This window comes from Anser anser (genome assembly GCF_964211835.1).
Source record: "Anser anser genome assembly, chromosome: 10".
NCBI classification, from domain to species: Eukaryota; Metazoa; Chordata; class Aves; order Anseriformes; family Anatidae; genus Anser; species Anser anser.
The window spans coordinates 3,240,899-3,252,614 of record NC_139730.1 but is presented as its reverse complement, the minus strand read 5'-3'; the positions used below and the strand labels follow the sequence as shown (position 1 = coordinate 3,252,614).

The 11,716-nt window shown below is 49.8% G+C and overlaps 1 protein-coding gene across 1 annotated transcript; it reads right to left on the bottom strand.

Annotated features, from left to right (window-relative positions):
* Nucleotides 1–15: 15 nt before the first annotated feature.
* Nucleotides 16–11,574, bottom strand: SPG21 (SPG21 abhydrolase domain containing, maspardin). The gene is made up of 9 exons (XM_083849590.1): nt 11,407–11,574; nt 8,816–8,909; nt 4,395–4,556; nt 3,463–3,543; nt 2,734–2,879; nt 2,089–2,197; nt 1,498–1,605; nt 985–1,125; nt 16–661 (listed from the first exon to the last, which is right to left on the bottom strand). The coding sequence occupies exons 2-9, from the start codon at nt 8,876–8,878 to the stop codon at nt 539–541; spliced, it is 933 nt and encodes a 310-aa protein (XP_083705716.1). The 5' UTR covers nt 8,879–8,909; nt 11,407–11,574; the 3' UTR covers nt 16–538.
* Nucleotides 11,575–11,716: the final 142 nt, after the last annotated feature.

The following is an 11,716-nucleotide window of genomic DNA, read 5'->3' as shown; positions in this document are numbered from 1 at the left end:
AGAAGAGGCACTTGCTGAACTTGAAGTTTTATTGAAAACCATTTTTAAACAGCTAGCAAGAAAGTTAAAAATTTATTTCAAATAGAAATAAACTAACTTGCAACACAACATATAAAGCAAATAAGTGATGGCAACATTGGCACTTTAACATCTTTTAAACCAAATACTCAACAAAAATATGTCAGCTTATAAGTACACAACCTGCATGTGGCAATATATACAATTGAGTGAAAATATAAAAAGAAATACTGTTCTGTTCAAGAACATGACAGTGAAGACTTTGGTAGCAAAAATGTCTTTGTTTTTAAAACTGCAGCCTTCAGAGATACTTTCTTGAATTCAAAGACTTAAAATTAAACAGATGTTCCATTACATTGTTGAAGGTTTGTTGTCCGCGGGTAACTCACTGACTATTGATCCTGTTGGAATCACACAGTGATAATCGGCTAACACAAGAAAAAAGGCAGAGTGGGAACAGATGATTGTACACAGGAAGACCACCAAACCTGATTCCTCATTTTCACTGGCAGTCAGAAACCTACTCTTCTTCTTGCTCGCTGCTGTTATGAAGACTGATCTTTTGGACTTCCAGTTCTTCTGCGCTGACCATTGAGGGATCGATGGCTGCATAACGGGTACCACGGAACTGCAGTAAGTGGATCTGTAAGACACAGAAAATAACACTGAAACCGGTGTAGAAGCGTAACTGTGGTAAGAGAAACATTCCTTCTGAGTAACTTTTCTGTGAGAATGTAATCAGGGACTGGAGTACAAGAGTTCAGACAGAGGATAAAGGAAATAGGCAGCAGCCAAGCCCCCAAAGCCAGCCCTTGATGAATGTGGCTGCTCTCAGCATCAGCGATCTGGGAGATAAGAGTGAACAGAGCTCAGGCAGGTTAAGAAATAAAAGCAAGCACAGAAAAGTTTCCTACTGCTGTTCCAGCTATACATGCTGGTAAACTGGGTTTGAATGCAGGCACTTACTTGAATATATAGGTTGACCTCAGCACTCCTGCAGAGATATGGGAAATTGCCTCCTGTTTTGAGATGAGCTCTTCTGGCATTAGGATAAAGCTTATACATTTCTTCTTTTGCTTCAGTCGAAAGTGCGCTCTGGTCAAACACCTACGTAACAAGTCACAACAGTTAATTCCGAATCTAGTCAGATTTTGCTCATTCCATCAGACTGGATATACCCTGCTCCTAGAAGGAACCGTCAACTTATCCAGGATAGTTTTAATGAAACAGAAAACAAGCAAACAAGTTAGGTACTAACAACTAGAAAGCTAACACTGATATGTAAACGTGGCTGTGTTATTGCACAGAACATCCAATAATTTAACACGAACATCACTGTTGTCCAGTCAGCAGCAGGTTTACCTAAGTACATAATTAGATGCTGCAAATATTTATTAAGTTGCTAACACAATAACCACGCCCCACCTTCCAAGAGGAGGAAACAGCATTAAAGAAAAGATTAAACTGAGATAAACTTACATCCATAATAGTTACAGGGACATCTCGAATTTTATGAGGTTCTACGTAGGAGTTCTGGCAGTTGAGGGTAAGTCTTGAAGCAAGCTCACTCTGGCCCAGACTCTCCAGCTTTCAGTAGAGATAAATATTGGTTAACAAGGTACTTCAGTGCAGGAAGTTAATGCAACAGTAATACCAGAGCCAAAGAGAAGTCAGCTCCTTAGTTCTAAGGGAAACAGGACTGCTCTTCAGGTGGAAGTTATAGTTACAATTTAATATCTTGCTGCCTGAGACAAATGCTTAAAACATGTTTAGTTAGTTGCTCCTGCCTCCACAACATAGCCTACAGATATATCCCAGCACATTTTCCCTTTTCCATCTGTTTCTTAAACTCCTCTCTTCCAATCTACACAAACAGGATGGTAAGGGAGACGGTCACACTGCCAGTTAAATTGCAAGGCTGTGACAGCCAACGCCTGCTAAGGATCCGTCCCTGACTGCTCACTTCTGGGTAAGTGACAGAAGCAGCAGCAATCTGTACAACCTCCACTGTCTGCTAAGCGAATCTTTCCGAGATCGACACCACAGCCATTGAAGTACGCAGACACCTACCCTGTCCACCATGAAATCAATCCCATCAGCCATTTCAGGATCTACGGGACCAGAGGCAAAATTCCCAAGGACAATTTTTTTCAGCATAAAAGCAGGCATCAGCCAAAAGCTAAAACAGAAAAAAGATGCAATCTTCAAGCACCCAAGACTCCAGAATTAAGATGCTTTGTTGTAAGCGCTCCCTCTCCTTGCACAGACTTTGTGCTTGAATTTCAAATGAAATTGTAAAGAAGCTTTGAGAGCACAGAGATGGAAAACCTTGCAGCTAGGTGCTTGAAATGCTCTGGAAAGCTGCTAATCTTGCACTGGAAGACTGTATTTTAAACATGGCGAATAATATTTTCGTTACTCTGAAGGTTTTTGCTAGAGATCAGGCAGATTTTTTTTAATCTGACCACATGTTCTCAAATGATCACAGGAAAGATACATATAAGACTTATCTGTCAAATTCCACACTCCCATTTGTGAAAGTTTCTACTTCTTTTGTGGTGTGACTTTAAAAGTCGCACTATTCCACCCCTCACTTCTCTTGCCACTAGCCATGCAGGCTGGAAACAGGTCAGAAACATGTCCAACAAGATCAGCGTGACATTTCATCACAAAAAGCATTAATGCCACCAATCTCATTGCCTCAGTCTTCCGTACCTGTTTGCTGTCCACGTCTGGTTGAAGATGGAAGTGTCACTAAAGGAATTGCACAGGATCAGGGAGTGAACTCTGGGAGATTTGTGTGTGTACTCTGCAAATTTTTGAGCCAAAAAGCCTCCCAGAGAAGCTCCAAAAAGGTGAACCTAATTCAATTAGAAAAACAAAAACAAATGTTACATTTGTGAAAAATGACCCTTAAGCATGTTATTTTGTCACGAAAAATAAGTCATTCAAGTTTTATTTTTCCTCACAACTAATTTTTTAAAGGAAAAAAAACCTCTTCTATATAGGTTCTGTAATTTATAGGATATGATAAACACTGAAAAAAGGAAGTGTTTCCAGACCACAGCTCAAATTTCTGTGCGCTTATCACGCTTAAGTAAAAAGTGAACATTTCACTTTGTCTTCAGTAGTTCTTCCAATCCAAGGTATTTTATTGGGGTATTCTGTACAACATGAGTTATGAAAGATAACTTAAACGGGGTCTCATGAAAAACTGAAGTTAAGCAATACAGTTTAATAGGCCTACAACAGAAGTGAATATAGACAAAATTTTCAAGGGTGTTGACCTTTAAAAATAAACTAGTTTGAAAAGCAAACTTGCCCCACAGCCTATTTATAGGCTGGTTTCGCATCATATGCTATACATTTGCTCTTAAATGAGACTTCTGAACGTTAGGTTTTTATGGCAACTACACATCCATTTCTCCATCTCCAGGCACTCACTTTATCCAGCTGAAGGTGGTCTAACAGTTTTCTGAATCCATCACAGAACTCAAGGTGATCCCAGTACACTGGATACTGCAACTAAAACAGCACAAAGTCAGAACAAGCCCGTCTCCGGTCAGTATCCATCAGCTGTCTGCTTGAAACTTGCACCAATTCTCACATTAAAGGTTTGAAGAGAGCAACCTGTCTTGTGCAATGAGGTTCAAGCTCCTCGGCAAGGTCCCTATGGCCAGAAGAACTACCCCTCATTCGGACAAAAACACACAACAGAAAGTTTGGCAGAGCAAGTTCAGAGGGGAAAGCACAGCTTCGCTTCATTCTGTAATCAAGGGGAAAAGGGAAAAGATACCAGAATGGTTTTTCAGTGATTTTGTGGCATGGAAAGTTGGCAGATACAGACACTGCTAATTGCTGCAGGAGATACAGCAGCAGAGACATACCACTTAGCAGAAAAATTATTGTACAAACCCATTGTTTCAGTTCAGCTTTGGAGCTGAAGAGAAGCCACAAAAGAGTGGGCTGTTGGGATTTTAAGGAGTGATTTCGCATTTGCAGCTATTCAGGCCGAGAAGCAGGTTATTAATCACCCCTAAGGCAAACACAGAAGCCCTGAACTAACCCACGCACTTGTCTCATGGCTAACAAAGATCCAGCTGGAGGCAAAGATGACTCTTGTCCATGGCACACAAGGTAAAGATCAGACCGAGAATTTAGTAATGTGTATGCACAAGCTTTGGATAAATGGTTCTGTGAACATACAGCAGATTTTAGCCTCGATCTGCAAGCTACATATTCTGGACTACAACCTAGCATCATATTTTTTGGGGGGATTCTCCTGTCAAAACTAAGTTGATATTCATTATCCAACCTCCAGTTACATCAACACACAAAACTATACTGACTTCTGACAGAGGACTGCCAATACTCACAGCGATAACTCTGTAACCCCATCCAGTCAGTGCCAAAATCTGCTGGAAAAACACATCTGCAGTTCCGCTCACGGGAGGAAGAAAGATGAGAGGGCACCGAATGCTCCTGGGTCCCGCATCGTACAGCGACCAGACTTTACTGTCATCGTCGTCTACTATTATCTGGAGGGAGAGAGGAAAAAACACAAGGCTGAAAGGAGTTTCTTCAACCAACTTCCAGAGCTGCTTCTACGAAAATCTGTCACCCAGTAAATATTGTATTACTCAAGACTCTTTGGAACAAGACTCTTTTATTCCTCATCAAAACAGCTTTCTTCTCCAAGGCTATTCACTACCAACAATTACAATGCTTGCGTGGATGCAGCTGGAGGCAGAACTGTGACCAAGCACTGTCACACCAAACCCTTTGTGTGCCTGGACATAAGCTGGGCGGCTAACACCACGCTGTGCCGATCCGTGGCATCTCATGGGGTGCGCCCCTCTGCAGACAACTGGAATATAACACACGTGCTGCAAGCAGTGAGCTGTGTTGGTCTGACAGCGATTGACTGCAGGTCAGAATTTACACTGGAAAAAAAAAATAAATCTCCTCCTTTCTGAGGAGGAGCGGCTATCTGCACTTTGGAACGGTTTGGAAAGGTACGTCTTGATCTGGAAACGTGCACAGATAAGTCATGGGAACAGCAAGGCCGTGCCCCAAAGGATCAAGTTCATACATCATTCCGCAGGCAGAAAAATGCGCTTGGCAGGGGAGAGACTGTGCCACAGCCCAGCAGAGAGAGCCGGGAGGTCGGTTCTCAGGACTGAGCACAACAGCCGCAGGCTGGGAGAGCCAGCGCTGCTGCAGGGGCAGCTTTTTAACCACTGACACCTGCAGACACCGGGCAAAAGAATTACAGGTCTGGATCTGTGCAAGTCTACTGAATTAAGCAGCTAGCCCTGCGGATCACTGCTCTGAAACAGTTACATCCCGCTGCCGGAGACGGCCACGCGACTCCGAAGCAGCTCTGCCGAGCTGACCTGGGAAGAAACGGGAGCACCTCGGGGGTGTCTGGAGCCCCTGGGACACGCAGCTGGCTGCGGCAGGTTACCCGCACACGAGCTGCTCGTACAGGGCCCGCCACACGCCAGGAGCAGCGAGTCCTAGCACAATTATCGTCTGCAGAAGTACAGGAACCGGGTCAAGGTCTTCTTTTTCTAGCAATGCTGGGGCCTGCCCCATTGCTACCCAGCCTGTTTACCACCGAGCCCTTCTGTATATTTAGCGTGCCTGTTCAACCTTCCTCAGCCCTGCGAAAACGCACGGCTCGCACCACGTCGACGAGCACAAACCTCTGGGGGAAGCCTGCGTCACGCAGCGGGAGTTCATCCCCTCTGTGCCACCAGTTCGCCACTTTGTGAACAGCGACGCACGAGCACAACTCGCTTCCCCGTCGCAGCGGTTAAGCCGCTCAGGGGGTTAGAGACCAGTCTCGCAAATCCCATTTGCTTGATTAACAAAGCTGCCTGCAATAAAGCCGGTATTTCAGGCTCTGGGAACAAGCACGAAATCACATGATACTGTTGTTTTGTAGTCTTCCCAAAAAAAAAAAAAAAGAATAAAGACTGCATACCAGGGCCTCCCTGACCACTGAAATAGTTTTAAAAACTTGCACAAAAGCCTTCCCGAAGCCTCCCCAAACCAGCCCTTTGCACACAACTCCAGAACTCGCAGTCCTCAGCTGTTATTCTCTGGTAACTTTGGAAACACGCGAGGTTGCTGTTTGTCTTCAGGAGTGTTTCCAGAGGTGAAGCAACACCTCGCTTTGCACAGCCCCTGAAATCACAGAGTTGGTTCACGTCACGGGAACTGAGGCTCAGAGGCAACGTTTCTTTCCTCGAGCCCAGATAACGAACCAGGAGGTTTAAACAATTGTTCTATTTGATTTCTAGCCACGTACCGGGTCGTTTAACTGCAACACAAAAACAACGCTAAGCGCTGCGTGCACAGACAGCGGCGTGGGTAAACGCTGACTTGGTAGGACCTAGTTTTTTGGTTGTATTTCCTTGTTCAGGTCTATCAATCAAGATCACCTACAGTTTAAAAAAAAAAAAAAAGAGTAAAACCTGCATTTCACTGACACGAGGGGTAAAACCTCCCTTGAGTTTAGCAGAACCAGGGTGTCCTCTGCTGATGACTTTTAGGTAGGACTTAGGTAAGACAGCAAGTGGTGGATTTTGAGGATATTCCTATATGCTGGTACAGCACCCAGCCTGATTCAACCTGAATTTGTGCTCCCCTCCTTCATTTTAGGCTCAGCACATCGGCCACAACAAGCACTTACACAGCTGCAGCTCCTGGTGGCAGCTCTGGGCGTCCTCCATGGAGGAGCCCCCAGTCCCACCGCCTTGTGGGGAAATCACGGCCTCGCCATCACTTCTCACCCCAAGGCTGCCTACCGCCCTGTAAAAATCCCCTCTTTGCCGCCCTGTGACAAAGAACCACTTCTGCATTTGAAAAAAACACCATTCATTTGAAGCAATACTCCGATTTTCCTGCAAGAAGGACTACTGGATGACCCTCAGGTTGAATGTTTATCCGAGCTGAAGCGTCATACGCCCAGGTGAGGACTCACCCTGTGGCACCTGCCTGCCTTTGGGGGCCACAAACTCAAGCGGGGGCTCAGAGGCAGAGCGGAAGACTTGACTTAAGAACATCATTTTCTGTGCTGTACTTCCCATATCTGACGAGAGCAGGAAGGGCAATGGAGCTGTGCTGTTTCTGCTGCTTTCAGGACTAACATCTTAACCTGTTTTCAAGCAAACAGCTCTGGCTCTGCTTCCTTCAGTCCGGCAGCAGCACACTGACGGGCAGCGACGATGGCTGGTCGTTCTCCGTAGTGCACGTGCTCTGCCTAAGCCTTTGGGAGGATAATGCAAGCCAATGTACTTTCCCCCTCCACCCTGAAACCAGAACTAGTTTATTCCTACCTTCTCTAAACCCCACGTTCATCACTGTGGCATCACTTGACTTTTGAGTAGGCTGAATCACTCAGAGGGGAAGGAATCCCCTAGTCTGAAGGTCAGACGAGCCCCGCCAACGGCCGCTTCGGCTCACACACGCTCTCATTTCTGAAACCCCGAGCAGTCGGCAGCAGCCGAAGGCAGCGAGCTGCAGGCATCACGCAGCCCCCACGGGAGCAGCAGCAGCGTGCACCCTTTGCAACCACATCCTCCGGTTCCTCTCGTTCGCTGCACCCCACAGAGCGTGGTCGTGGAGCACCTGCACATCCCAGCGCCGAAGCACTGCCTCCAGGCCTTGCTGCCCCAGCCAGGCACGGCCTGGGGGCGGCAGCGTGGCACAAACGGGCCCGGCAGATCCAGCACTGGCCAGGAATGGAAAGAAGATGGATAAGCAGAGCCTAGGGAGAGCAGGCAGATCTCTCTTACAGGAAACACCTAGGTGGCAAGAATGAATGAAAAGCCCTGAACAAAAAATCCTGCAATCCTTCCATAAAGGTAATTTATTAGAGAAAACCACGTATCGCCCAGCGGAAATAATGCCAGGCACGTTTAAGCGTTGTTCCTTAGGTCTGGGGACACGATCCCTCTGGGGTGGCCCGACCACAACCGACTCGCTGCAGAAAGAGGGAGTGCTGCTCTCACCTCTGCTGCCAGCACCTTCCCGCAGCCCAGACCTTCCACACTGGGGAACTGAAGCAGCCGGCAGTCAGCTGGGCTCGGGCTGCCGCTGCCAGTTACTGAATAACCACAGCCTCGGCAAGCCTTATCTACAGGGGGACGGCAGAGAGCGAGGGCCAGGAGCTACGCAGCACTGCAGGTCCCCGTGCCCTTTGCACGCACGGAGAAGCTCAAGGGCTGCACGCCCCACGCGCTCTCCTGCAGCTTGGTGAGAGGAAGCGGAGAAATCTGAGCGGGAGGGGAAAGTGGTCGGGCGGCACGGTTAAGCAGAAGCCATCCAAAGGACAAGAAGCAGCAGCTTTGCCTTTTTCCACTGCAGCTGAGGCGTCTTCCCCTCCTCTGAGGGGCCCTGCCTGCCAAGAAGCTGCCTTCAGGTGCTCTGCTGCAGCCTGAAGCCCAGGCGCAGGAGCTGCGGAGGTGGCTCTGGCAGCAGGGCAGCGTTGAGCCAGGCCGGCTGCGCCGCTTTGCTACAGCGCAGCTCACGCAGCGGCTCCGTGAACGCGGCCCCCAGCACGGCTGGCACCAGGACGCCAGCCACCGCCGCCCCGGCTCGCCAAGCACGTGAAAATTAACAGCGTGCTTCCAGGCACTGCTGAGACACGTGGGACAACAGTTGGCTAGGCGAGCCAGGTCGGTAGCACAGCACAACTGTCCCGCATTAACCGGAGTCAGGCCACTCAGTCCTCCCCCCAAGAGCAAGAGCAGAGTGCCGTGCACGAGCCGCTTGGAGCTGAACGTACCTTTTTGAGAGGAACCGTGCTTCTGAACCAGTTATAGTCGGGAGAGACTTTAATCTCTCCCATGATGGTTAGAAAAACCTCAGTTTAGGGCAGCCTGAAAGGAAGAAAGACAATGTTTAAAACGGAGAACGCGGGTTTCCCTTCGGCACCACGCAAGGCTGTGCCACGCGCGCACGCAGTATTTGCAGGGTGAGCCTGCTCTCATCGCTTCTTACACTCCCCCGACTCGCACCAACTTCACTTATCCTCGGTTTTCATCACAAACCACGTAACCGTGCTCCCAGGAGGCTGCCCCGAACCGCTCTAATTAGGAAATGACGACACTTTTGTAACAGAGCTCTCCCGGGCAGCGCTTGTGGAGGAAGGCACTTCTGTTGCAGGCTGCAAGTGGCTTAAAAAGCTAGAGCCTATTTTTGCTTTGAGCTTAACTTAATAAAGCATCCAAATTTACGTCTGATAGAATTCAGTCAGCAGTTTAGACTCGAATTATTTCGTGAAGTTACTGCCTGAGCGTCGAGGCCGTGCTCTTCAGCCTGAGGACAAGCGACCCCGAGGCGCGTTGGGAACAGCAGCTGACCGAGGCTTTACACGAGTCCCGAGGTTTTAAACCTACCCAGGCAGGAGCCAACTCTTGTCGGGAATTACGAACAACGATATCCTCGGGGCACACCGATTAACACAAGGCCAACCAATCTCAGAATCAGCTCCACACAGAAATCCACTCATTTACTCTGAAATACTCGTCCGAGTCGGAAGGTACGACAGCAAATAGTGAGAATTTCTCATTAATACTCCATTAAATTGTAGTAAACAACTTAAATGACTTCTAGCTTCAACTTTTTAAGGCAGCGCTTACACAACGGATGGTATCAAACAGCTCCGAAGCTTGCCGACCTCACAGCCCTGCCCTGAAAGCCACTTGCCTCAGGAGGCTGTTGGCGTGCACTCGCACCCGCTGAGCGCAACAAAACAAAGCAACTTTCGATCTCCTTACTTTAGGGGTTGCCAAACACAGATCGATAGGTTTTGTTTCTTAGGTCTCGACGAAAAAAAGGAGCTCAATGTTCTGAAAGCCATTCAAATGCATTTCGTCTTGCAGAAGAGCTGCCAGCGCGTAGGGTTTAGCTAACTTTTGGGGTTACAGCTGCATTAACAGTTATTTTCAACTTCTTCATCTTTCAGTCTTCACTTCCCAAATAGAGGAAACCTGAACTTTAGAAGAGAAAGTGCCTCCTAAGATGCACGACAGTGGGCACATCCCACGTGGAGCTGGGTGACGCACCTTTTGTGCCTAACAGGGGCTTTGGGGCTTGGAAATTCAGCTGCACAGCCCTCGTTTCAGTTTTACGTGGCTTCGCTTCAGTACCTACATCAACTATTCTGTTATTTGTCACAGTCTGGCAGCACGGTGGAGGTAAAAAATTTACCTCCGCTACAGCGGAGGCAAAAACACCTTTTGCCCCACAAACACACACTCCTGGACTACGGGGGACAGCTGGACATTACGGAAAGGAAGCAGCTCTTCAGCCTGGTAATTCCTTTCCGTAGCCACGCATCAATTAGCTTTCAAAAAGCCGCTCAGCACAACGGGGAGCGACAACAGATCGAAGTGCCTTAAACCAGCGCGGTCTATCCCAGCGTTAAATCGGAGCACGGTCAGGAAACACAAGTCAGGGTGAGGGGAACTGCATGCGGCAAAGCCTGAGAACAGACGTGGAGACAAGGGCTGCCTGCTAGCGACTGGGGGCACTGAGTGCTCAGCACCGTCTGCCCACTGCCGTCGCCTCTCTTCCTGCCTTCCCCAGCTCTCAGGCCATCGTTAGGTTGGGGAAGGACCAGGCAGGATCCAGCTGAACTTTGCCCTGCCGCTGCACCGGGCCGGCCCCAAGCAGAACGAAAAGGCAAAACCCGGGTGCCCCGGGTCCCTGCTGCCTCGGGGGAACCCACCAGCCACCAGGACCCGACTGGATTTTGGCTCCTTTCTCACACGGGTGCCTCAGCGGCTGCCGCTGCTGAGCTCTGCCCCTCTGAGGGGGAGAGCAAACAGCTTTTATTTGGCTACGGGAGCTTTTATTTGGCTACGGGAGCTTTTATTTGGCTACGGGAGCTTTCGCTGAAGCGACGTTTGCTGCAGGCCGCGACCTGGGACTGAAACATTTTTTTCCCCCTTGACACAGAATCGCGGCGGCGGGTTCGTGACCGTGTGTCAGCACGGGCCGGGGGCTCCTCCAGCTATAGAGGAGCTGAACCACAGGCAAGAAAGGGGAAACAGGGCAGAAAAAGGCACCTCAACCCAAAATATAACTCAAAAAAAAACCAAAAAAAACCCTAACTCACCCCAAAACGTAACCTCCCCCCCCCCCCCCCCCCCAGACCAGCCTCGCGACCCGTCCCCTACAACCCCGGCCAAACCAAACGTCCCGGCGGGCCCTAACGGGTAACAGCAGCCCCGTCAGGCAGGGCCGCTCCCGGCCCGGCCCAGACCCTCGCCGCCCTCCCGGGGAGCTCCCACCGGGTCAGCCCCGCTCCCCGCTCCCGGCCCCAGCGGACGGGGACCCCCCGCAGCCCCCAGCCCTTGACAGAGCCCTCACCGGCCCGGTGGGGGTGGGGGTGGCGGGAGCGGAGCCTTCCTCCCCTCCTCCTCCTCCTCCTCCGCCGCCGCCGCCGAGCGCGGCCCCGCCGCCCGCCGCCACTTCCGGGTGCCGCTTCCGCGCCGGTCACGTGACGGCCGCTCGGGCGGGGCCGCCGCCATCGCTGCCGAGGCGGAAGAAGTGGAGCCGTTGCTAGGGGGACACCGCCGGGGGAGGGGGGGGGGAGAGGGTCACGTGGCGCCATGGAGGGCCGCGGATTGGCTGATAGGCGGTGAGGGGGGAGCCGCCATTATGGGCCCTCAGGGGCGAC

Bases quoted from the DNA above. Each gene is read 5' to 3' on its own strand.
- SPG21 (XM_083849590.1), bottom strand. From the start codon at position 8,878: ATGGGAGAGATTAAAGTCTCTCCCGACTATAACTGGTTCAGAAGCACG. The intron at 1,606-2,088 runs GTAGGTGTCTGC...CTCTACTGAAAG, and splicing joins TTGATTTCATGGTGGACAGG to CTGGAGAGTCTGGGCCAGAG. The intron at 1,126-1,497 runs GTAAGTTTATCT...CTTGTTACGTAG, and splicing joins TCCCTGTAACTATTATGGAT to GTGTTTGACCAGAGCGCACT.